Raw genomic sequence first — 25,927 nt, 5'->3', positions numbered from 1 at the left:
TCACGTAATCAAATTAATCATTGTTCCACATTACAATCTATAAGTGTTATAATTTATGGGCACTTTTTCTCTTACTAGATTCTTATAAGAGAAAAATCGTATATTGTTCTCTCTGTAATTGAAGAACTATAATCTGATCTTCGGTTGTTATAAAGCGTGGTTGAAAAAATTTACGACATTCTGGAATAAAGAGCAAATAATTTACGCCCGTGGAAACCGTATCTCGGGATACAGTCGACAGATTTTCCCGCGATTAAAACTCTAAAACTTTGGCGTGTACTTCGCGAAAGTATGGAGTGGCAGGAAGAAGACGAATACAATTCCATTTTTTCCAAGAGATATTCCATAATGATGGCGGAAGAATCCTCATTGCCGATTATTTATTATCGATCTCAAAATTTGTTGTCAAGTAAGTTTTACATTTACATATTTCCTACACTTGTTAGAAGGTTAAACGTGCAGCGAAAGTTTATTTAAAATATAACATCTTTGTCATTGAGTGTAAACGTATTTAATTGTTTTAGGAAGATCTTATTCGGGTTATTCGTTTTTGTTACGATAATAGACTGCGGACTTTTATGCATTTTTATATTTTTATGAACATAACTAAAGAGATAAAATTCCAATCAAATTTCTAATTTAAATAGAAATTCGTTTCATCTACTATCAAATGTTATAGTAAATATTCTATTTTGGATATTTTATATTTCTTTGCACATTATATGCATTGTGCGTCATGATGTATTTTTGTATCATTAGATTTCCCATAGATGTATAAAAATCCGCAATCTAGTAATTATATTTGTGCATGATTGGTCAGTTATTTACAATTTCTCATTCTTCGACAATTTCGAACAGCGCGCCACGTGAAAGCGCGGTGTATTTGTATGATCGATTGATTCAAACGAATTAAATGCAGATTAAGATGAATTAAAGATACTCTGACATATTGCATATGCAATCGAGTAAAAATCAGCGGCTAATCTAAATGATTATTCATCGGAGCAAAGCAAATGTCATAATGCAGTTTGTCGGTATCACATATAGGCTACGCATTGATATGCGATTGCGCACACATACACTAACTGCTATGTAACACAGTTTCTATTTATGAGTTACATTTGCCATTTTTCGAAAAGGGGATTCCTATAGAAAAAAAGCTTGAGTAAAATCTTATCTAAACGAATGTTATAGATTTTAGTGATTTAATCGAGTCCGACTGTTAATGTAGAAGAAGGGCACGCGCGACATTATTCATAGGCGTATCAATAATTCTATAGACCCGGTTCATGATTATTCTGTAAGAATAATTTTTTACTCGATTTTAATTGACTATTAATAGACGCGGATTTTTATGCATTTATAAAAAATTTGAAAGCGTAGAATTGTACAAAATGCACGTAATACGAAAATATGTATAAAGTATTCAAAGTATAGTGCCTTCTGTAATACTTGATAGTTAAAAGAATTTTTTACTGAGATTCTACTTTTTAAATTATATTCTCAAAAATATAAATTTACATAAAAATCCGCAGTCCAATTACTAAATATCATTGTGTATTGCGGGATATGTAACTTATAAGATGATTTTAACTATGGTCGCGATAGAAGTGCTTGATCATGTAACATACACAAAAGCTAGTACTAATTAAGTTCACTGTCTATCAAATTGAACTTGAAGATGGCCGAAATTTTAATAAAATATGGTTAAAAAAGACGAATACCATTTCGTTTATTCTAAAGTACATTTACTTATTATATCTTGCGAATTACATATATATAGTAGCTCGCAAAAATATTTGAATACTGAACACAAAACTTTTTTTATGAATATATTATACGCATTATTTAAAACTTTTTGAAAATTTGTTAGCACTGTAATGAGACACAATTATTGTGATTATAATTATAGAGTTTGAAATCAAAAGAGTTTGAAAATGTATATTAAAGTTACAAGACATTTATTGCAAACATACACTTAGTAAAAAATTAGTATACAAAATGAATAGTAGTCTTAAACATAAAATTAGTGCTAAAGATGGTCTGGTAAAATATTATGGCTTATTAATATAGAAAATAATTGATTGTTAATACTGTGCTCATCCTTGCAAAGTATATGTTTCCAATAAATATCTTGCAACTCTTATGCATATTTTTAGATCCGTCTCAAATTTTACCAATATGAATCACGATAGTCACGTTTCACTGTAGTAATAATGAAATTTCAAAATGTTTTTTATAATATATACATAACAGTTCCTAAGGATATTCGAATACTTCTGTGAGCGTATGTATAGAGAGAGAATGAGAAGGAGAAGAGCGAATTTAATAATATTTAGAAAAAATAGTGAGCTTAATCAGAAAACATTGATTTGAAAAAATAAAATTTAAAAACATAAAAGAGTATATTCTGAAAGGGCATAAATGATAGTGATAGTTTGTAGTATTGGTTGTTTTGTATATATGTATAGGGAAGTTATAACACCCTAAGGTAAACGAAGATTAGGTACGGTACTGGTTGTGACGCGGGCAGTGATGCCGTAGTCAAGGCGACCGCAGCAGCAGACAACCAACACTCCGACCAGCCGTCGACAACAAAATATACAGGTTTGTCGGAGTGTGCTGCTCCGCTTTTCCACTTCTACGGTGCCTTGGCTGTCCGCGTGGTTTCCTGGGTGACAACTACGGCAGTTCCTTGAACGGGAAAAGCCCGATTGAAATACGTGGGGGGACACGTTCGGTCGCGCAAGTGCGTCCGGGCGTCGTGTTGAAAGTACACGCCATTCATGAAGACAGGTGAGTAAAAAAGAAACGTATGAACCGCGCATTCTTACGATTCTAATTACTATTGTTTGTGCGCGTGTTCATAGAATTTTCCAAACACGATTACGGAAAACAGAACGTAACGTGTTCGAACATACAGCGTACTAGCGTCTTATCAAACTCTACTATATTATTAATTTTATCATCTGCAATATGTATTTGTATAGTGACAGTTGATACAATTTGATTATTCATAGTTGTAAGCTGAATTATCCAAATAACTGCGATTTATAGTTCTGAGAATTTTTTCATGTTTTGTAATTATATTTCTTAATGCAGAGTCATCGTACTATGGACATTCATACGTTACTGTTTAGTCTTTTTATGTGAAGATTTGTTGAAAATGTTTACACTACACTGTTAAGACTATGAATCGTTTGGTTGTTTAGACATTTACAGAAAAAGACTCTGGACCAATTAGATTAATCCTCTGATTTGAAAATTTCATTTGTTTTAAAATGTTATATTTTCTGTGGTCAGTATATCTTCTAAGTATTTGCTGTAGCAAAGATTAATTAATTTCTCCCACAGAGAAAATCATTGCAGATTTCTTGCTTTATATATTCCCCTATTGCATTACGCTTTGATGATTTTATTGTGCACCCTACCTGGGGGATATCTAATATTTGGAACCCTGTGTAGCATTTAATTAAAATGGGCTTATCAATGTACTTCTTGAAGCATGAAAGAAAAAGCCCACCTTCAGCCATCTAATTATTTTAAAAATGATGCTGTAATAAACTTAAAATTTCAAGTACTGCAATGTTTCTTGTTCAATGTATAGATTATGTTTGTAAGATAAGACTTGTAATATTAAGATATTTGAAAGTATATAAATATATGTGATATTATATATGGGAAACATGCAATGTAAAATAACAAATAAGGTGTGCTACAGAACACTTTCAGGCATCAGTCATGCAGTCATGCATAACAGAGGCCAGGTGCATACACAGTATGCTTTCTAATGAAACCACCATTTTCTAGAATAACATAATACCTGATATCAAATAATATATTTTTCATATATTTTTTTCTCAAATGAATTATTACATTAATAGTGTCTTAATAGTTTTATGTTGATATTATATTTGCAAAGAAAACAATTAATATATCTTTTTTCAATAGAATATACAATAAAAATTTCTATATCCTATTTTTTTTGTACCATCGAAACTTTTTCACGGGTACGTAGGCTAATTATAAAATTTATTGCTATTGATCAGCAGGGAGTTTTAATACTCTCTAATTGCACCTATGATCCGACCTTTCCTATCGATGCTTTCAATCCCCTTGACAAGAGTTCTATGTCCATCCACGCGTATGCTACATTTTAGCCACTACCCCTCGCCCTTTCGTTTTCTTCCCTTTGAAACATTGTTTGGTACCTGTCACCCTACAGGTACAGGGTGTACCAATACATCTTGTTACACATACGTCGAAACGACAATGCCGTGTTTCATTCGAGCGCTCTTTGAGGCTTCTCTTTGATCTATAGATTATTGAATGCTACACACCTGCGAGAAATTACGTAGGCGATTCTTCTTATATGTAGGTTAGGGTGTCTGTTAATCTATCGCTATAACTAACATCCGATTCGCGGGTATCACCGTTCGATTATGTTCCCTGCTTCTGCCTATCAACGTATACAATATGTATTCTGAAATTTATTATAATAAAAATGATTAACTCTACTATATTGTTATTCTTTCGATACTTATACACGATCGTATTTGTTATAATATAAAAAATAATCAATACATTCTTGCACATTGTATAATATATCTACATAGCAAAATATACATAAAATTTTTATTCATTTACGAAATATTTATCTTTCTCATTTTCATTTGAGAACTTTCTAAAAAGTAGTACATAATACTTATCAAGTGGAATAGTTTGTAACAATCTATAGATTTTATAGTAATTTTGCTTCCTTTATTTATCAATCAATTATATTTCTTTAGTGATTGCATTCTATAGAACGGCCATAAGCATATAGAAAGAATTTATAGCAGTTCTTCCTATGCTGAGTCTGTTGGAGAACATTATTGATATTTATTGCATTTGTATATGTATACGTCTACAGATTCTTCCCTTCATAAACGGGGAGGTAGCAGTAGTGGTGATACAGTGGGAGTAGAGAGAGGTGAAGGAGTGATTGCCATGACTACGACAGGAGCCCAGTATGCCCTCGCAGCATCCACCAGAGCTAATAACAGTGGGGGTAGCTCTACAACCGTGGGGGTGGAACCTAAGCCAAGCGTTGTTGTCGTGACTACTTCCAGCTCCAGTGGCAGTGGTAATGCAGCACAGAGTCAGTCTACGAGGGGACAGCAACTTATTACTGTTGTTACCAGCCCTGATCCTTCCAGTCCAAATAATCTACAACCTATACAGGTTTGCTCAACTACATAGTATTAGTAAATTCTCTATTTGCTAAAAGATTTCCATTTTTAAAGAAGTTTTAAAGAAATTTTTGTCATGATGTATGGAACCTTATATTTATCAATTATATATATGTTTGATATTATTGGAAATGAAGAAGCTGTGTTAAATATTTATATTATTATATAGAAATTTACCGTTGATCATGAGAACATGCATACTATAAATAATAATTTAGTTATTGGTTCAGGATCCGCTTGAAACAGCTGCAGACTCTTCCAACGGCTCAACAGGTACTCCAGCGCATGTTACAGCACAAGTTGTAGTGAATACTACCCATTCTGGTCAGCATACTCTTGTTGATTCTGACGCTGCATCCACGTCTGCTGGTACCATTGTCAGTGGATCTCCGCATTTTATTACAGTAACAGGTGCGTTTTGAGCCAAAGTTAATTTCAATTCAGCTGTTAGTCGCAAAATTGCCGATTGCCGAGTCGAAAATTGCAAAATGTTCAAATTTGAGAACTTGGTTTTAAAAAATACCGTTGATGTATATAAAAAGAAATCGTGATAAGTTGTCGAGAGACTCCTTATAAGTATATGTTAGGGGTGAGTATCAGGATCAGTTTGAAAAAAAATTATAGTGTTTGAGTAGAGATTTGGCCCTTTCCATGCTGCTGAAAAACATGCACCTCTGTTCTTCTACTCTGACCACACTAGGCACCAGTGACTCACCATCCTACGCGTCCCTCACAACGGCAGTAGGTGAGGGCAGAATATAATTAGCATGCATTATTTATTTCATTACTAATGTACAACATACTTGTAAAAAAGTTATGTATTATTTGTTAATATGCATTAATTAATTTTGCATGTTATAGTACGTTTTTTATATGGATGAATAATAAAGAAAAATAAATTAAAATTAAATTTTATTTTAAGAGTGGAAGAGCTTACTTAAATGCACTCTATTTTTTCTAGTGATTGGCAAGATACAGCTGCGTAACTCCTAAATATTATGCATTTCACGAAGCTTAATTCGTGTGAAAGTGTTGTCTATATAAATATATTGAAATATATCGCGTTTGTTTCAGTGTCTGGTGAACCGGAAGCGGTGGGGTCCGAGTCGGTTTCTCATCCTACCTATGTCCAATATGTTGAGGGGGATGGTTCTACGTATATACCGACAAATGGCCAGATGTAAGTATATCAATATTATATTCAATCGTTCCACTAAATTTTATAATTCATCATTCATAGGACATACCCTGTATATGCTGTTGGAGAAGCAGGAGCGATGTATACTCCTGCATCCAGTCAGTACTACACACCAGCAACCACACCAGTAACTTATGCTCAGGTAATTTATAAAAGATCTTATCTGCTATTAATGGATGTAACTGTAATTCTAGCGTAATGTGTGGCTTTTAGTATTATCGTGAATAATATTTCATTGCATGTAGGTTACTGGTCAGGGTTCAAATTCTACAACTGGACAATTGTTATCCCAGGGCAATGGCACGTACCTTATTCAACAGAGTGTTGTAGATGGGGATCCGACAGCACACGCGTTAATATCTGCAGCTGCTGCACGTGCTAGTCCACAGACAGAAAATGCGGTAAGATAGCAATGCATGTTTATGGTTCCCATTGCTTTCAATTTCTTTATAATTTTGCAAAACTGTGTATATATATATATATATATATATATATATATATATATGTATATAATATGTATGCAATATATATGTATATGTATATATATATGTATATATATATATATATATATGTAGACAATATATATATATATATATATACACTCTTTTTTTATATAATATAAATTTGTATCAAGTTGCTCTAGAATATTAAATAGCGAATGGTGATCTATAATGAAGCTACTTTTTCGAAATTGGGATTTAATGTGGTATTGGTATGTTGGGTGTTTGATAGGAAACTGTGGTTAGCGGGGGTGGAGGGGCATACTTGATCAGCGGTAATTCAGGAAGTACTGCTGTCACCGTGGAAGATGCTGCAGCAGCAGCTGCAAATATGACGCATGCCACTAGAGTTTCCCAAGCAACAGTAAGCTGATACATAATCTCTATTTGTAAGCTTAGCTGTACTAATTTGTTGTAGCATGCAAAACTGCTTCTCTAGAGGTGCTTTATACAAGCTCAAAATTTAATTTGATTCGCCAATAATGCAAGAAAGATTTTTTCTAACATAAATACTACTAGCATGTGTGGGTGTTATGTAGTTTGAACTAGCATTTTATTTTCTGATTTTTCATGTATATAGTGTTATATATCTGTTGTTCGTTAATAATATGATTCTGAAGTTTATAATGAATTTTATGTAATCAGGTTCATTGGTTGCTTGAAAATTATGAAACAGCAGATGGTGTTTCTCTTCCAAGATCCACACTTTACAATCATTATCTACGTCACTGTTCCGAAAATAAGTTAGATCCTGTAAATGCTGCAAGTTTTGGGAAATTAATACGTTCCGTTTTTTTGGGTTTAAGAACCAGACGATTGGGCACAAGGTAAAGGACTTTATTGTTTTTTCTAAATACACTCTGCATTGTATTTTAATTGTAAATGATTATGTTTTAATCACTATCATCTTCCACAGGGGAAACTCAAAGTATCATTATTATGGAATTCGTGTTAAACCCAGTTCTCCTTTAGTCATGTTAAATGAAGATGGAACACCGCGTCAGCAACATGGTACAAATTCGCAAACGAAACGATTCAAATTCGTGAACCAAAAACAAGATACTACATATGAGAACAATGCGCATTCGAATACGAACATTTCTTCGAACAATTCGCCGCCACAATATCATCAATATCTGGGTGAGGCGAGTGGTGCTATTCCAGAATTTCCAGAAATAATAGTTGGACATGGTTCGTCCCTTCCGGAAGATTGCACGTTAGAGGATATTGATACGTTTCGTAGTATATACAGAGAACATTGTGAAGCCTTTTTAGATGCTGTTCTCAACTTTGAGTTCGCTACTGTAGAAAGTCTTTGGAGAGAATTTTGGCGTAGCCAGGACAATAATAATGGTGATGAATGTGAGGAAGAAAAATATTTATCAAAGTAAGATTTTTATACTCGATTTTTTAAAGAAATTTCTGAAAAAGATTTTAAGACATTTTATACTGTTTATTTAGGACTAAGTTATATCAGATGTGTAAATGTTCAGAAGTTCAAGATTTCATAAGAAAAGTTGATTATACATTTTATCAAAATTTAGTTGAAGTACTAATGCCTAATGTGTTGCGACCCATACCGAGTGAGTTGAATTGATCACGCCATTATATATTTGTAATATCATTACGGTAACAATTGATGTACAATTTTCAGGTTCATTAACACAATCTATCCGAAATTTTGCAAAAGGACTAGAATCGTGGTTGACGTCAGCGATGGCTGATTGCCCTGAAGAAATGACTCAAATAAAGGTAGTATTAAAAAATAATGAAGAATTATATCTTTTTTAACAATATTTTATTTTAGTTGACTGCTGTATCTGCGTTTGCTCAGACACTAAGGCGTTATACATCATTGAATCATCTTGCTCAAGCTGCACGTGCAGTGCTTCAGAATTCTAGTCAAATAAATCAAATGCTAGCTGATCTGAATCGCGTTGACTTTCATAATGTGCAAGAACAGGTATCTAATTTATTAAGGCTTAGTAATTTAATATAAAGTGTACCTCTTCTAACACTGAAAGATACATATGTGTATATTTTACAGGCTTCGTGGGTATGCCAATGCGATTACGCAATGGTACAACGTCTGGAAGCAGACTTTAAGGTAACATTACAACAACAAAATTCATTGGAAGATTGGGCAATTTGGTTAAAGAGCGTTGTAACTCAAGTTCTTAAACCATTCGAGGAAAAGCCAACATTTGCAAAGGCCGCTCGACAATTTTTGCTCAAATGGTCCTTTTATAGGTAATTATTTCAAATATATAAAAGATTACGATTAATTCCTTATATCTTTGATTATTATTTTATTAATCATTCAATAGTTCCATGGTTATTCGTGACCTTACTTTAAGAAGCGCAGCAAGTTTCGGATCTTTTCATCTAATTCGATTATTATACGATGAGTATATGTTTTATTTGATTGAGCATCAAGTAGCAGTTGCCACAGGGACAACTCCAATAGCAGTAATGGGAGATGTATGTATTCTTGTCAGACAATGTAAGATATAATATTTTTAATGATTATTGGATTAATAGCTGTTTTTATTTTCTTTCAGAAAAGTCAAAATTGCTCTTTAGTTAGCGCGTTTGGGGCCACTTCTAATGGAGGTAAGTTATGTTTGCTTAATACTTTTCATGAATTTTATCCATTTACAGGGAATTTGTAATTTAGAAATGTTTTTTTAGATGCGTCAAACACGACTCAACCAAAGCGTATGAAATTAAGCTAACTGCGTGCCTACGTCTTTTAGTTTTGAAAATAAGCCAGTAGCACCTGAGAATGGAACGTTAGCACAAGAGCATGCAGGCCTACTAACACACTAGTCCCATAAATTATAATTTTATATAAGATGAGATCTTATTGTATTATGACTTGAACAAAGAAGATTTTTGCATAACGAACACCCAGGATATATACAATCTAAGTAAGTTTGTGTGATATAATGTGTAGGAATATGTAATGCAATCTCGTTTCATACGAGTATATGATGCAAGTATAACGTATCGCTGGCACGATGTTTAGTACATTAATGTATCATCTAGTCGAAACATCCTTGAAATGTGTATGGGACCATGAACTTATCATGCCCTTATAGTATTCAATATTGAAAGCTTACTCGACTATAAATTTCGTTTCCTTTGAAGCTTCCGAGCATTCCGAAAATTCTTAAACTTTACCACTAATAACTTGAACTTTGTACTACCTAATGTACTTTACTTTTTAGCATGTTACATGAAAATTAAGTCGAGTGAGCTTAAAATAACAAACATCAGTTTGTGCAAAAGAAAATAGTCGGAAAGAGAACATTTTTTTATGGAGAAAATTTTTTCTCCTAGAATTCATATCGACGTATTCTATTTTGCACAAATAATTGAGTAACATTTTACAAGATCCGCCCCGTCGACGGTATTGTTAAAAGAAAGAGTAAGAAAAGTAACTGTTCCTACTGGAGCAAATTCAAATTAGATTACTATAATGGTATAATCGATAACAGTTTTAAAAATTTCCGACATTCATATTTTTTAATGCAATTTATTAATTATACATCAAGCTGCGTAAAAAAGTTCTGTTGTAAGCCGTCTGTGTGTTATACTCTATATATATTCTTTCAGTACTTTTAAACGAATAGTACAAAACAGCGATGAGAAAAGTGGCGAATGTAATGGTATAATATAATCGTTTTGATTTACTGATAGAATATACATTACAGTTCTTACATTAAATGTATATATATGAATGGTATGACAGAGAATTGCACAGTTGTTGAAATTTAATACGAAAGAGAAAGAAGAACATAAAATTGCAAATTGTATCAGTGAAAACTGTGAGTGTCTTCAAACATATTTCGCATTTATTACATAATTTTAATATATTTAACTACAGAAGATGATTTGTATTTGTAGACACTCAAGTAACTTATCTATGTAGTAAAAACTAACTAAATTTTAAGTATACATTGTGAATTTCATGTTACACTTTTTTGTTATATATGTATTATTTTATGAAAGCATGTCAAAATATGTAAGTTGTTACAAAAGTTGAAAACACACATACTTTTTTTTTTATGTATGATTTCATCATTTATTGTATTTATTCAGCCTGATGGCCTAGAAATTGGATTTCGTGTTACATAATGATTTTATCACTTATGATTATAATTAGATTTAATTATATATATCACAGCCACTTCCTAAATGTGGAAATTAGTTGAATTAATGGAGATATACTATAATTATTTATGACTTACGATATGATACCAAAAGACTTATATTCTAATTTGATATGTTTATTTCTAAGCATTTTAGTGTATATTGAGAGAAAGGGAGAGAGAGAAAGAGAGAGTATAATTTGTTGCACACTGTAGGTTCATAAAAACTTATAGCTATTATTATGTTTTGTTTCCATAAAAAGTTTGATATTTCTGAATTTCTCATATTTTATGTCATATTGTACATTTATTCCATATATTTAGTGACATGAACAAATATATACACACACTATTATATACTTTGAGAGAAGTACAAAGTTTCAATGAAATTGATGTGTACTTGTTTTGACATATTTTTTCAGTAATTTGCTTATTATGGTTATTACTAAATGTCAGAAAATTACTCCAATAATTCTATATTTATAAAACAAAAGTACTTTATTTGAGAAATTTGCACTGAAGTAAACTTCAATTAATGCTTGCACATTTACGGAAATGAATATTGAATATATTAAAAGATTATCTTTCAAAATTATTACTACCTGCATGCGAGTTTACTCAAATACAAAATTGATGATGTAAACATATTTTTTATTGCAAAACATTGCTATATAGATTGTTTAATTAGACTTTGTGAAAGCACGTTACGTATTTTACAAGAAATCGAGAATTATTATGTAAAAATATACGAATTGCTTGATTTTCCAAGAGAAATCCTGTCAGAACGTATCTCGAAATGTAGGAAATGAGTAATTGCATAAATGTTTAAATCCACTGTAGGATGATATTCTTATTCAATATTAAATTGAAAGATAGAAACTCCTATGAACAAACTAAATGTTTGGCAAAACTTGGTGCCTTTTATTTCATACAAGAAAGAAACGAACATTTTTTTATTGTATCTTGATTATATAAAGAATCGAGACCAAACGACCAAGATGAATGGGACAGATAGTTATGCTCTTCCTTTAGGGCTTCTTTTATAGCATTTTATTTTGTAAAAAAGAGTTAGGAAGTTTTTTCAAAGTGATGGAGTAGAAAAGAGAATTAAATGAATGTATGAAAGGAAATGAATGCATTTTATAAAAATATTGTATCGAGCAAAAAATCGCGGTTATTTCTTTTAAATTTATTTAAACGACTTTTTTTGCAAAAAAAGATTTCTTCCAAAGTAAAATTCACTTTGTTAAAGGTCATAATAAAGGGTACTAAATACTGATCAAATTTATTACATTGCGATGTTCGTAAATAGTTTTAACGAGAATAGGATACAAATATATATATATATATATATTTATATATATATATATATTTATTTATTTATTGTATAAAAGTATTGCATATATACACTAGTCAAACTTTTTATAGATTTAAGTCGAGAACAGGGATTGAGTATCACACAGTAAATTGACCATTGGTTGCGCATTATATTATTTGTGTGCAAAAGGAAAGGATAGAATATTTCCATAACTATAATGAGCTTATACATGTAAAAATTAATGATATGTGTACTTAGCATAAGAATGGCTTTTTAAGAAATTTCTATATTTCTTTTTTTGTCAATAAGAATTCATGCAATGATGGCAAGTATGATTGAATATAGAAATGTGTGTTAAACGAATTCATTTTCAAAATGCAGCATTTAAAAATCAAAATCAAATAGAAATGTCTTATTATATTATACAAAAACGATACTATACAAAAAGAAATGTTTTGCACGGTTCTGTATTCATTGATACTTACTTGTACTTTGTACTTCTTAGATAGAATCGCTGTTCGTAAGTTTCACATAATTATCACAAAGTGCAAGCAATTGTAGTCTTGTTGTTGATGATAAAAGATCAAACTTAACACAGTTTCCTATGTTGCGAAAGAAGACGGCCTTAAATAATTCCAATTGTAAGACAGAAAAAAAGATTTACTACGTTGTTAAGAGATGAACACTGAGAACAAACGAAAAAGAAGAAAATTAAGATACTCTTGAGAGAGGAAAAGTAAAAGTATCGTTTTCCTTATAACTTAAAGAAAATATTTTGATACCTCCAGATTTGCACAAGTCGAGTGTCATTCATTACTGCTTAAATAAGATTATTTTTACTGAATGCAGCTCAAAACGATAAACAATTTATATAAATTATGTGAGGTGTAAGAAGCTCTAAGAACTGTGTGAATGTGCGAATCACAAAAAATTGAATAATAAATATATGTTTAAAACTTGTAAGATTGCGTTTGTTATCTAATTTGTGATGTTATCATAAGCCATTTAGTTGACGAGAATTTTTCATTAAAATAATTCATTGAGGGACATTTAAAAGAATAAAGATAACTTAACAAACTTGAAATCTATCAACCGGATACCACCTAATTTCACTTTTATATTTACTGCAAAACATGAAATACCTACAACGTAAACAATACAATAATCATTAATGTTGGACTAAGGTTTTTGCTCGTTCAAAATTACCCGCGTTTCGCACGAATCATATGTAGACCCCAGAGTCGAGTGAGCTGCTCTCTCAGTCGCCATGTTGCGCGCGGTCTGTATATTATGTAGTTGTGCGCGGTGGAACGAAATTTTCCAAATTTTTCACAAAATTTCGAGAAGTTGAATTAGTTTCTATTCATTTCGTATATAGTATACTTTAAAGAGTAAGTATTGATATAAATAAGAGTAATTTAAAATATAAAATACTATAATATCAACATAAACATTACTAATGCAGGCTAAGCTGTTTTCTTATATTATACGTTTTCTTTATCTATTTTATTCCACGAGCATTGTTAATTTGTCGAGAATTTTATTCTTTTTATTCAATTTTTTACATCAACGATGAAGTATAATTAGGAAAAGATGGCAGGGATTATAATACATGAAAATTATTGTTCGAAAAGAATTCAATTTAAGTTTGTTCGTTATATTTGAATCATAACAGCACCCTCTATCGACCATTTTTTTATAATTTGAATTTTGATAGATGTTCGTTTTTACAGCAGAATTATAAACTAGCTGTTATATTATTTGTATTATTGTAGACGATAGAGTAACGCGAGATATCTTCAAGAAGAAAATACAATAACATAAAGCAAGGAGAATTTCATCTTCCTGATTTTTTACAATCAAGGTTTCACTGCATTGGTAAGTGGATAATATTGAATATTTTGAATAATTAGACTAAAGAAATTTTTATAAGTACAATTAAAGAAATGCAATGTAAATAGAAATTTATTTCATTGTCTAAAGATTATAATAAACATTTAGGTGTTCCTTGCATATTACAGTACATTCTGTATATCTTTACACATATAAATTTTTAATAAATAAATAAGTATTCTCAGCCTAATTATTATCAGCATTGCGCAATACCTTACTTCTTTTGTTTCAAATTGTATTTACCATAAAATTGTGATTAATTTCAAAGAATTCGATTATTAGTTTGGCAGATACTCGAAATAGAAAATAATTTATATGTATGAAAATTAAATCTTTTTTTATTCATTATATGTATCTAACATATCTAACATCATATCTCATGCATTAAAATAAAATCAAGAAAAAGGGGAATAATACACATTACTTAATATGGATAATTTTTAACGTTAAATATAAATCTCTAGACTTATACGACAATAATAATGACAAGCAATTAAAGTTGAGACAACAATCGATAGTTTGTCTATAGTTGGCTAATTGGTATAGAATGTATACATGGATAGTATATCACTGCCTTTTATTCATACATTCATACGATATTTTGTGTATTTGCGGATAAGTAAAAGAGAAAACTTAACAATAAGCTTGATTCACTTCATGAAATTTAGCAGAACAATTTATTTTAATAATTGAAAATCAATCAAACATTCTCTGTAAAATTAATCTTAATAGTTGTTGACACGTCATCTACAAGTAACAAGGTAGTTCCAGATATTTTTCTTAATAGTTTTTGTTTATTATATCTATTTACGGTAAAAGGAAACTATATCTAAGGTATCGTTTATCTGTTACAACATAATATTTTTATAACAAATTTTGAGCCATTTTGGTAGTTAGAATAATACAATTATTAAAACCATATTGTTAGTTCTTGAGGTTATAGGAAAAAGTAATTTAAACATTTAAGCGTTTTTAACCAATTTCTTCGAGATTTTCTTAGAATTGCAACGAACTTTCTCGCGTTCATTAAGTGATGCTTTTATTTTGATAATCCATTAATTTTAAATATGTAAATCTAACTATATGTTAGACAAATTTTTTGCAATCAGTTGTCATATGGCATTAGTAAATTTTTCTCTAATTTCAAGAAGTCTATAAAATCAATTAGAAAAGTGATTGAATTTAATATATACTTTCAATTGTTAGGTATAAAATGTCTTCAGATATCATGAGCACAGATTTTGGCAAAAATAAAAATATGCTAGTTGCTAGACGATACTTTGTAGTTGATGCAAATGATATTAATGATGATAGAAGTTTACATATTCCAACTCCATTTGAAAAGTTAATTAGTAGTGAGTTGCAAATAGATGTAAAGACGGTTAATAAATCAAAACCTGATTTGGATACTGCAAAATCTTCGATAGATACTAAAGAGGATCAAACTAAAGGTGATAATAAAAAAAAGATTAGACAAAGCATTCTTAGTGATGATAATATCATCAAAGATATTTCATTAAAAAACATTCCTTGTAAATACTTGCCATTTTTTAGTTCATTATAATTTAATTTTCTGGTGATATTTGTTAATAGAATTTGCTATTTAATTCGTTATAAGTATGTTGTTAGTCACTTGAATAGGCACTTTAAAACAGCTGATCTTTTAAGGTTTCCATAGAAGGAGACCTGCGAGGTTTTTCTTTCTCTCTTTGTCTTTTTAATATGATAATAAAATCAATGTTGAGCTACTGACTGAGTTATAGTGCACATCTGATACAGTAGTATATTAGTGCTTTCAGAATGCCAGTAAAATATAAAAATAAAACAAAATTTTCAAAGCGTCAAGGTATCATCATCACTTATAGAATAGTTCCTAGAAGGTCTTATCTTTACAAAAATCCATTTCTTAGAAATATTTATGAACATTTTGTACTCTAAGGCTTGTATTTAAAACAGGATTGTTTTTGCTCTAGAAGTTGTTGGACATCAATTGAGATTTAGTACTCAAAATGAAAGTAATTATAAAAGTAGTGATATTGCTGCATTTATTCAACCAGAATATGATGCAAGCATAGATGAGAAGTTACCAGAGACAGTGACATTACTTACTACACCAGAAGGAGGAAAATTATACTTAGTAGGCACAGCACATTTCAGTGTTGAAAGCCAAAATGATGTTGCAATGGTAAATAAATTATATTTTATATGTATTAGATATATTAAGTACATTTCAGAATATTCAAGGATCATTTCAATATGTTTTTTTTAAAGATAGTAGGAAACCCCTAGTAGGATAATTAAAAACTATATTTTTTCTTTACAATTAAAGATCATTCAGGCTGTACAGCCTCACATAGTTGTAGTTGAATTATGTAAAACTAGAATCGGTGTTATAAACATTAACGAGGAAGCTCTGTATCGTAATGCAACAGATTTAAGTATTAGTAAGTTCCCCAGATTGTTTATTTAAGTACAATGCTTTTGGCATATCATTCACTTACCTCGTTTTGCAGAAAGTTTAACTGAAACAATAAGACACTATGGGGTTTATAATGGATTGTTGCATATTATGTTATACCGCATGGTGAGTCATGTCGTTAAGCAACTTGGGATGCCACCAGGTGGTGAATTTCGTACAGCGTTCGAAGAGGTATACTAAAATAGACTTTATCCGAATTTCAATAACAACGTGAGATAATTATAAATTCCACGGTACTTCTTCAGGCAAAAAAGGTACCAAATTGCATTATTCAGTTAGCGGATCGTTCGATTAACGTGACATTTCAACGTGCGTTGAGACAATTATCTTGGTGGGAAATAATAAAGCTGGCTTGGTTAATGGTACGATTAGATTCTCGTATCAGTAAACAAGACGTAGAGCGTTATAAACGGAAATGTGTGATACAACAAATGATTTCATCATTGAGAGAAGAATACCCAGCGATAGAGAGAACGTTTGTCACAGAAAGGGATATATATCTTACATACCATCTTCAGATGGCTACTGCAGCACAACACACTGCAGAAGGACTAAAACCACCAAGAATTGTAGGAGTTGTTGGCATAGGACATATCGATGGGATTGTTGAAAACTGGGGAAAAGTAAAAGCCTCTGATATATGGCCTATTATACGGTATATATAAAGTTAACTTAAGTATTCATGGATGTATCATTATGGATACCTACTCTTCTTTTCCATATTTTTTTTTTATAGAGTACCTCCTCAACCTTTATCAAGCAAAATATTAAAGTTTACAATTAAAGCCTCCTTATTGGGAGCTACGATTTACATGGGATATAAAATTATATCACTACCTTCTTCTAATGCGTTGCAATCAATCAAATCGTCATTTGAAGGATTATTGGAGGTCAGTGCTAAGTAGAATAGCTGGAATTTGACTTTTAGAGCACTTTATTGATATATAACATATACTTTTTAACAAGGACAAAGAAACAAATACAAAATAATTGTTTCCTTTATTTTGTGCTGCCTATCCTTAAAGATCCTGTCGAACTTTCTTCTGGTTTTTAATTGATATAATATTGTAATAATCATGGAGGCGACTGCCTGTGCAGATGAATACGAACACGCTATACCTGGTGTCCTGTACACAGTACATAATATACCAGGTCCTGGAATAGATCTGGAAGAGTTCGAATCAGAATATTCATTAGGTTGCTCATGTACAATTCAGTGTTCCAACTGTTTCTGTACACGTGGTTCGCCGAATTATAAAGATGATTGTATACTAGATGAAAAATTATCAGGGCCAATAGTTGAGTGCAACCCTCATTGTACTTGTGGAGAAAATTGTAATAATAGAGTGGTACAGAATGGTCCAGTGGATAGTCTAATTGTGTCAGAGATCGATGGAAAAGGACACGGTTTGTTCACGAGTAAACCCATTAAGAAAGGTCAATTCATTTGCGAATACGCTGGGGAGGTGGTAGGTATCGAGGAAGCAAGGCGTAGAGTCGAAGCGAATAAAAATACCATGAATTACGTTCTTGTCGTTTCGGAACATATCGAGGATCGAGTAATAGTGACGTGCATAGATCCTAAATATTTTGGCAATATCGGAAGATACTCCAATCATAGTTGCGATCCAAATACTAATCTTGTACCTATTCGAGTCGAAGGACCAGTACCTCGATTATGTTTGTTCGCATCCAGAGATATAGAGATAGGCGAAGAGATAACTTTTAACTATGCCGGCGGAGTTACTAATTCCGTCCATAATCTCAGTCATACACCCTGTCTTTGTGGCTCCAACAACTGTTCTGGCTATCTGCCTCATAATACTATTTAAGACTGTTAAGCCTTTTGATAAATTTATCGAAAAGCCTTCAGTAAATTTGTACGACTGGAAAGAATTGAATCTGGATTGATCATAAAGTTGTGTAAATATAAAAGAGTTTTGGTAATTTTTATTTATTCGTTGTTTATTTATCGTTTATCGAGAAAAAAAAATATATAATATTATTTTGCAACAAGTTAGTATCCTGAAAGAATATTTATTTTTAGTAAGAAATGAATAGTTGAATATCAAATTCGTGATATTATGTTTGTTATAGCGTGTAGAAAATTAGTGTGCTAATAGTATAGAAAAATTATAATTTTTTCTTATTAATATAGGAAGATAGCAGAGTAAAGGAATGTTACTTTGATCATTATAATTATATTTTCTATTACAGCCTTCTTGTGTATTCGTTTACACTGATACATATTAGGAAAGATAATGGGGATAGGGATATTTTTGTGAATATAACAATTGTTAACTTTAACATATTGTAAATTAAAAAAAAATCATTACAAGAAAGATTGTGATTCTCAGTAGATTTAAGGATATAACGTGAATTATAATTAAGAAATGATTTATCATAAAATCATGATTTTATAGTGAAATTAAAAAGGTGATGTACTAATATATTACTCTAACTAAAACTAATAAGAATGATACAATATCATTGTTACTCGAGCCTCGATTTAATATTCTTTGTTATATACGTACCAAACATTTTTGTAATAATTGATATATGTTAAAAACATATTATATAAGAATGCGTGTATAGCAAAACAGTTAAGCACAGTATATATCAATTTTCCAACGAAATAAAACATTCGTGCGTTTTAAGTAACACCAATGTTGTTAATAGTGTAATTTTACTCTATATAAATATTTGAACACAGTTTTTTAAATCTCCATACTGTTAGGTATAAATAATGTGCAGTGCTGACAATAAAGTGGAGTGTGATATACAGAAAAACAAGTCTCGGATTTATAAAAATCTTTTCAATTTATTAGAATATACATCTGATACGTCAATTAAAATAATTGACCTTTAGGAGATTGATTGAAGTTTATATTTTAACTTTAAAATTGATTTTTTATAATTGTGTAAGTAAGAAAAGCACTAGAGAAGCATCTAATATTCTTTTCGTTTCTTAAACATTAGTGAACTTCTTTGGTTTGTTGTGTAACTATGTTTTCTGTATTTTAAAAACTGTACATTATTTAAAGGTAATACGTAGAACGAGCATAAAATTAACCAACAAGCTAATATCTTTTTGTTCTATTAAGTTCTATTTTTTTTCTTCGTTTTTCGTAGCGTATTCCGATTCTTTTGACTCGTTACTATATTTCCAACGCATCCATGCCACCCTCATGCGATCCCAAATGTTCTCTAATGAATCCATAGCTGGTCTAACATCTAGTAACGTGAATGTAAATTTTTCATCAACTGCTCCACCATCATAATAATCTATAACGTATCGTACATCCTTTCCGCATCTATCTACGATCCAATCATGCCGGTCAAATGGTAATTCATATCTAAAAAAGAATAGGTCCACGTTTATTAGTCAAACTCATCAAGGATAATTGTGAATTATTCTTCTTGATAACCATAACTCACCCCAACCAATATCGGATGCGAGCGCGTGGCGAATACTGCTTGGCCTTGCCTCCAAAGCTACGCAATTTCGGAGTACAACATTCTCTTGCATGAAGAGCCTCCCATTTAAGCACTTCTTGCCATGCCAGTTCGTTATTGGCATTATGGATTTTTATTATGTCATCCATGTCTTTTGGTGTTATGTCATCTTTTTGCCATCTCCAGCCTTTCCTCAGCATCGCATTCCAGAACATTTGTTGCGAAGGGTACACCCAAAACTCTCCTTCTCCCACTGCTTTTGGTATAGATGAAACTTGTCTCTCTGTGGGCAATGGGAAAGGCTGATCTGGTGCTGGTTGTTGATTAGCTGGCGGCATCTAAAATTTTGTTTAAATTATCATTCAGAGGAAATGAACTAATGCCAAGAGGCATTCTAGAGATACTCTAAATTGTTTTAACTAGGATATTAACCATATTAAGGGGATTAATGTCTCCTGAAGCCATGTCATTAATTGGACATTCGCTGGGATACGTAGATGGTGTTTTGTCCTGTGCAGATTTGTGCATAGGACATTCTGGAGGAGGTTTCCCATCAGGTTTGTGTATTCCATGATATGGAGCGTTTGAGATCTGTTGCTGGTGCGTTGGGATAATTGCATCAGCTGCCAATACAGCAGAATTCATTACATTACCCATTCTCCTTTGTTCTAGAATTTCTGCAACGAGCATTTGAAATTAGAATACTTATGTTTTCATTCAAGAAAATAAAAATTATGACCATTTGAAGTATAACCTATAAATAGATTATGCAATAACCTACATCTTCTGTTGTTTCAATGTCACAACTAGATATGTTAGAGTAAGTAGTGAAAATATAGTAGAGTAAGTGAAATATACTAGTGTTTTAGCAAAAGCGAGATTTTAATACTTACATAGAGCTATGAACATGTGATATCGATGTTTAAGTAAATGTATTTGATCACCTATTTTTATCAAATTAGGGGGACGTTTCAATAAATTACGATGTTTCTAAATATATTAAATAAATGTTAGGAATTAGAGATATTGTCCTTTAAAGAATTGGAACATCTTAATTCCGAATTCTTCAAACCTTTTAAGATTGTGTCACACTTCACACTGTCATTTCTAGCAGTACTAGTAATAGTGATCTCTGTTAAGGTCACGATAATTTTCCCTAAAAGTAGGAAACTTTTTAGATTTTACAACAAACGTTCGTGTATAATTTGAGGCATCCTTTTAGCAAAAACAAAAATTTATTCCATTTTCATATCCGTACATAATATATTTGTAATATGTTTGTAATAATATGTAATTAATAATTCTACCAAGTTTTAGGAAGTTATACGTTTTTCTATTGGTAAAACTTTAGATTCAAATTTGAAATTTTTGGCGTAAGGAATTTATTAGACAGTGAATTATTTTTTAGTGCTTTTTTATTAAAATACATATAATATATACACTCAGTCCGCAGATTTTAGTATGCGAATAGTGACGTTATCGTTAGATTTAAACCATCTTTCATTATATGTACAAAAGACATCAAATTTCGATAAGAAAATTGCGTTATTAATAAGATAATATTTTCTCAGTAACAACAATAATTTCAGAATAATCGATAAATTAGAAATAGTAATTTCTAACGCAAAAGGACTTTCCACTCGCATAATTCTTTAGCCTACAATACTGTAAGAACAAATCAGAGAAAGAGAACAGGTCTATCGAAATACATACTCGTTATTATTAGATTTTAAGAAATCACTATTTATATTATACTTAAGGCGATCTACTCTTTACAACAAAATCGGTTTTCAATATATTCTTCTTCTGCTATCATCGAAAGCCGATTTTGACAAATACACTGGCCACTATTATTCATAAATTCAGCAAGTTCCGTAGCTTCACGGAAATTGAACCTATTCAATCGTGTGGCATAGATGTGTGTTCTCAAAGGATTCGATTAAAGCAAAAAGAATCAATTCCTTGCGATCTTCGTTGATTCCTTGTTTCCGGTTACGTGTTCCAGATCCAGACTATCGTATTCTAGTCCAGCAGTGTTATCATAATAGGCATAGTCGTAGTCATTTTTTTTCCCAGATTTTGGTCGCGTTGTAGTGGTACTAGGTAACCTCGTCGTGGATGAAAACGGTCTGGCGGATCCACTAACATAAGTACTTTCCCTAGGAGTTGTTGGTGTTTGTGGCGATCTTTGGGTATTAGAGTTGAAATTGTTGGGATTGTACGTGGTGGCTGTAGAAATTCTCCTATGTAAAAATAGTAAAGTAGTAATAGTAATAATAGTAATAGCAAAAACTGTAAGAATATGTAAAAACGTATTTTCTTTAATAGAGAGAACGTTGGCTCGGGTTTAGAAGTACATATTGCGTACTAATCTATCTAATACCTTGGTACTGGAGTAGTAGACCTTGGTGTTTCAGCCAAATGATTGATACTAGCAGGGCTGAAACCAATTCCAACCGAAGACCTTGCTAGATCATAATTTCCGGTGCTGGTTTCGGTATAGTATTTCCCATTTGTTCCATCGTAATTGTTGTATTGCGTGGCTTTCTTTGGTGCTTTGGTGCTGTCGTAGTATTGAGACGAACTTTTGATAGGTTGGTTAGATTTTTCGTAGTACTGTCCGCTTTCGCTGGTCCTCACAGCTGTTTGAGCCTGGGCATTGTCAGTAGGAATATACTTCTTTGTGGCTGGGCTATATGTAGTAGGGGCGTAACTGCTGCTTGTAAAACTAGAGAAATATTTAGTGGTTGGTTGAGAGATATCCTGTTTGATGGTTGTACTACTTCTGTACTGTCCATTATTATTGTTGTTATTGTAATTATTGTTGTTATTATTATAATTATTATCGTAGACGGTAGGTGTAGCAGTGGTAGACTGATAAGGTACGTTATTATTTGTACGTTGAATATTATTGTAATTTCTCTGGTAGTTTGTGTAATCGTTTGGCTGGTAATTGGTGCTAGGTTGCAAGGTTGTGGATTGCGTGAACTGAGCGCCGTTATTATAATTCTGATTGTAATTCTTATTATAGCTAGTCGGCTTCACCGTGGTACTCTGACTGAAGCCACCGGTATTTTGTTGATTGTAATTGGGATTGGTGTTGTAAGCGTTGTAAATAGTCGTTTTGGTCGTCGTGCTAGGAGACTGGAAGTTGTAATTATTCTGATAATTGGTGCTGGGCCTGTACGTCGAAGACGGCGTGTTATATCTCTGCGTATTTTGTTGATTCCTGTTGAAATTCTCTAGAGGCCTCGCACTGGTCGACGATACGAAACCATTGGCTCGCTGATTGTAATTATTACCACTATAGAAACCGGTATAAGTATTCTGATTAGCAGGAGCAGCGGCAGGTACAGCAGTACTGGATGCTACGTAATTATTGTTGCCATTGTCATTGTACTGCTGCTTCCTGCTGACCTTTCTCACTCCGGTCTTCTTTTTTTCTTGAGCAATCTCGTCCTTGTAGCTTTTCTCGCTCTCATAATCCTCATCCTTGCCGTTTCTATTATTGTAAAAATTGCCACTGCTGCTGCCTCGGAGATCCCTGTTGGCGTTAAAGCTTCCCGACGATACTCTGTTGAGAGTGTTGGCCGACGAACGAACAGGGTCACTCGTTTCAGACCGTTGAAGATGGTCTTGGGGCTCGGCGTCGCTGCGTATGCTATCGTAGTGAAGCGACTCCAGGCCGGATCCTAATCTGTACAGGTCAAAATTATCGCTGGCGTAGTACAGAGTAGCCGCCTCGCAGTCGACGTCGTACCAGTCCGCGCAGGTTTGACTTTCTTGGTCGAACGCTGTGTCGTTGGGACACAAGAACCTTGAAAAAAAAAAAGAAAAAGAAAGAAAGAAAAAACAACAGATGCTTATAATAAATCGTTTTGAACGCGTTGGTGGGCGGAATATTAATTTTCCTCACAGAATAACCTACTTGTAATCCTGAATAGTGCCGGACACGGACACACAGACGTGAAAGACTTGGCAGTCAGTCTCTGGGTCGGCGTAATAGCTTCCTACGATCTTATTGCGACAAGTGAAGGAAGTTTCCGGCATGTACTGTTGCGAGTACCTGGGTGGTGGCCGTTGGAGCCCGAAGACACAGGCTCCGAGCGCAGCCACTGTAACAAAATGGGAATCATCGAAAAAAGGTCGTAAACTTTCGCTTTCCATAATTAATTTCACCAGCAACAAGAAGGGAAAATCGCCCGGCAACCAGTGGCTCGTCACGCTTCGCGCTGATGCTTCTTTTTTCGCGCGTTTACGGCATCTTGGCAGAATCGTATTCGCGACACGCGTCTCTTTCCGCTCGAAGGATCGCGATAGAGAAATTCGCTGGAGCAGCCGTGAAATTCAGTTAAATCTCCAAAGTTTCGTCTAAACGTACCCCATACAAGGCAAACGAGTCTCCCGATCGATTTCATCCTGTCTTCTTCTTCGACTAAACCGTTCACTACAGCAGTTGATCCACAAGATAGCTGACACTCGCGCGTTACCTTCGCGAAGGGACTCTTCGAGATGACTGCAGCGTCGAGGAGAACGCCACGACCGAGAAGAGGATGCCCAGCGGGGAACGTTCCACGGGAGGACGCCTCTGGGGCCCGTGGACGAGGTAGGGGCTCTCCTCTATCCAGGAGAAGGCACACGTGTCTGATGGGGGTAGAGGACGTAACGAAGCGTTACGTCACTCTCCGCTCGATCGCCGAAGGCAGATGCTACCAGCCAGTGACGACCTGCATAGAGAAACTATTGATGAAAGCTGCAGAACGATCGTAACCTCGCATTCTTCGCATCTTCCTATAGAGTTTGTTTTTCGAACATTCTCAGGTCCTCGCTGACGTCTTTTTAAGCACAGCCTGGCGATCTTTGGAGCTCAGAATCTGAAAGAGGAAGAGGGACACTATGAAAACACGTGAATTAATACGTGCCTCTACACGTTATGTATTAAGACAACTGTTCGTTACATTTCTAAAAAGAACTTAATAAATTTGACTTTTGTAAGAATGAACAGCACGTTGTAAGACTGGAACTCGTACGACGCGAATAAAGCAACAGATTTACGACGAGATAATTGAGGAATAAACGCAATGGAACAGCGTTCGATTTCTATCAAATATCGTCAAGAATACCAATACGGTGGTTTAATTGTTTCACAATTGTTTCGATTATTCATTTGATGTAAGTTGACGAACCTGCGAGTTCTCCGATCTAGGACAAGCCTTGTCGATCTTTAGAGAAGGTTTACCTGCTCCTATGACAAATCGACGTTGCTGTTAGACTCTCTCGGATGACAAATCGATGGGTTACGAAGGCGACAGGCAGTAAAAGTCGCTTTCTATTAAATCATTCGGCGGGACGCAGCCAGGACACGGAAAAATCGTCGATCGACAGGAGATCTTAGCTCCGAAAGTGTCTACAGTTCAAGATACCGATAGGGATCTGCGATCGGATGAATTGGTCGATACCATCGAAATCGGTGACGGTCGGAGCGTGCTGGAATCGACACAGGAATCGTGGTGTACGTCGCGACCGGTCGTCTCTTGCCCTTTGCCAGCTCGAGATCGAGTCTCGACCCCTGGAAAGGCGCATCCAAGGAGTGCTGTGTCGCATTCCACCGATGGACCGACTTCTCGTTGCCTGGAACCTGATCGTCCGAGAGGAATCAAAGGGTTGGAGAGCGGCGAGGGATAAAGGGAAATCGAGA

General features: G+C 33.2%; 5 protein-coding genes across 13 annotated transcripts; 3 read left to right on the top strand and 2 right to left on the bottom strand.

The window, feature by feature from the left end:
* Window positions 1-261: 261 nt before the first annotated feature.
* LOC126925375 (DNA-binding protein RFX2) lies at window positions 262-13,364 on the top strand. 4 transcript variants are annotated; one of them, XM_050740838.1, is made up of 17 exons: window positions 262-409; window positions 4,913-5,223; window positions 5,462-5,642; window positions 5,932-5,976; window positions 6,306-6,411; window positions 6,472-6,571; window positions 6,675-6,830; window positions 7,162-7,293; window positions 7,575-7,756; window positions 7,846-8,316; window positions 8,391-8,512; window positions 8,584-8,681; window positions 8,737-8,892; window positions 8,977-9,179; window positions 9,257-9,410; window positions 9,491-9,542; window positions 9,621-13,364. In XM_050740838.1, exons 1-17 carry the CDS (start codon window positions 292-294, stop codon window positions 9,662-9,664), a joined length of 2,631 nt encoding a protein of 876 aa, XP_050596795.1. In that variant the 5' UTR covers window positions 262-291; the 3' UTR covers window positions 9,665-13,364. The 4 variants fall into 4 exon arrangements, with proteins under 4 accessions (XP_050596795.1, XP_050596794.1, XP_050596796.1 ...); XM_050740837.1 differs by having other exon boundaries at window positions 5,450-5,642; XM_050740840.1 differs by lacking the exon at window positions 262-409 and adding an exon at window positions 2,808-4,478 and having other exon boundaries at window positions 5,450-5,642.
* Window positions 13,365-14,176: 812 nt separating this feature from the next.
* LOC126925387 (traB domain-containing protein) lies at window positions 14,177-17,775 on the top strand. Of its 6 annotated transcripts, none has more exons than XM_050740879.1 (7): window positions 14,177-14,279; window positions 15,501-15,745; window positions 16,268-16,479; window positions 16,624-16,738; window positions 16,808-16,944; window positions 17,019-17,428; window positions 17,510-17,775. In XM_050740879.1, the coding sequence occupies exons 2-7, from the start codon at window positions 15,508-15,510 to the stop codon at window positions 17,676-17,678; spliced, it is 1,281 nt and encodes a 426-aa protein (XP_050596836.1). In that variant the 5' UTR covers window positions 14,177-14,279; window positions 15,501-15,507; the 3' UTR covers window positions 17,679-17,775. The 6 variants fall into 6 exon arrangements, with proteins under 6 accessions (XP_050596836.1, XP_050596834.1, XP_050596835.1 ...); XM_050740877.1 differs by lacking the exon at window positions 14,177-14,279 and adding an exon at window positions 14,828-15,055; XM_050740878.1 differs by lacking the exon at window positions 14,177-14,279 and adding an exon at window positions 14,828-15,128.
* A 74-nt stretch (window positions 17,776-17,849) lies between these two features.
* Window positions 17,850-19,434, top strand: LOC126925391 (histone-lysine N-methyltransferase SETMAR). Its single transcript, XM_050740885.1, has one exon. It carries the CDS (start codon window positions 17,850-17,852, stop codon window positions 18,603-18,605), a length of 756 nt encoding a protein of 251 aa, XP_050596842.1. The 3' UTR covers window positions 18,606-19,434.
* A 140-nt stretch (window positions 19,435-19,574) lies between these two features.
* LOC126925390 (holocytochrome c-type synthase) lies at window positions 19,575-21,358 on the bottom strand. The gene is made up of 4 exons (XM_050740884.1): window positions 21,123-21,358; window positions 20,662-20,906; window positions 20,212-20,567; window positions 19,575-20,129 (listed from the first exon to the last, which is right to left on the bottom strand). Exons 2-4 carry the CDS (start codon window positions 20,884-20,886, stop codon window positions 19,880-19,882), a joined length of 831 nt encoding a protein of 276 aa, XP_050596841.1. The 5' UTR covers window positions 20,887-20,906; window positions 21,123-21,358; the 3' UTR covers window positions 19,575-19,879.
* Window positions 21,359-21,626: 268 nt separating this feature from the next.
* On the bottom strand, window positions 21,627-24,831 carry LOC126925380 (homeobox protein 2-like). Its single transcript, XM_050740857.1, has 4 exons — window positions 24,611-24,831; window positions 24,158-24,344; window positions 22,613-24,046; window positions 21,627-22,472 (listed from the first exon to the last, which is right to left on the bottom strand). The coding sequence occupies exons 1-4, from the start codon at window positions 24,645-24,647 to the stop codon at window positions 22,184-22,186; spliced, it is 1,947 nt and encodes a 648-aa protein (XP_050596814.1). The 5' UTR covers window positions 24,648-24,831; the 3' UTR covers window positions 21,627-22,183.
* Window positions 24,832-25,927: the final 1,096 nt, after the last annotated feature.

The sequence above is a fragment of the Bombus affinis genome, chromosome 16, assembly GCF_024516045.1.
Source record: "Bombus affinis isolate iyBomAffi1 chromosome 16, iyBomAffi1.2, whole genome shotgun sequence".
In the NCBI taxonomy this organism is placed as follows: domain Eukaryota; kingdom Metazoa; phylum Arthropoda; class Insecta; order Hymenoptera; family Apidae; genus Bombus; species Bombus affinis.
The sequence above is the reverse complement of the archived record's forward strand: the minus strand, read 5'-3'. Positions and strand labels throughout refer to the sequence as shown.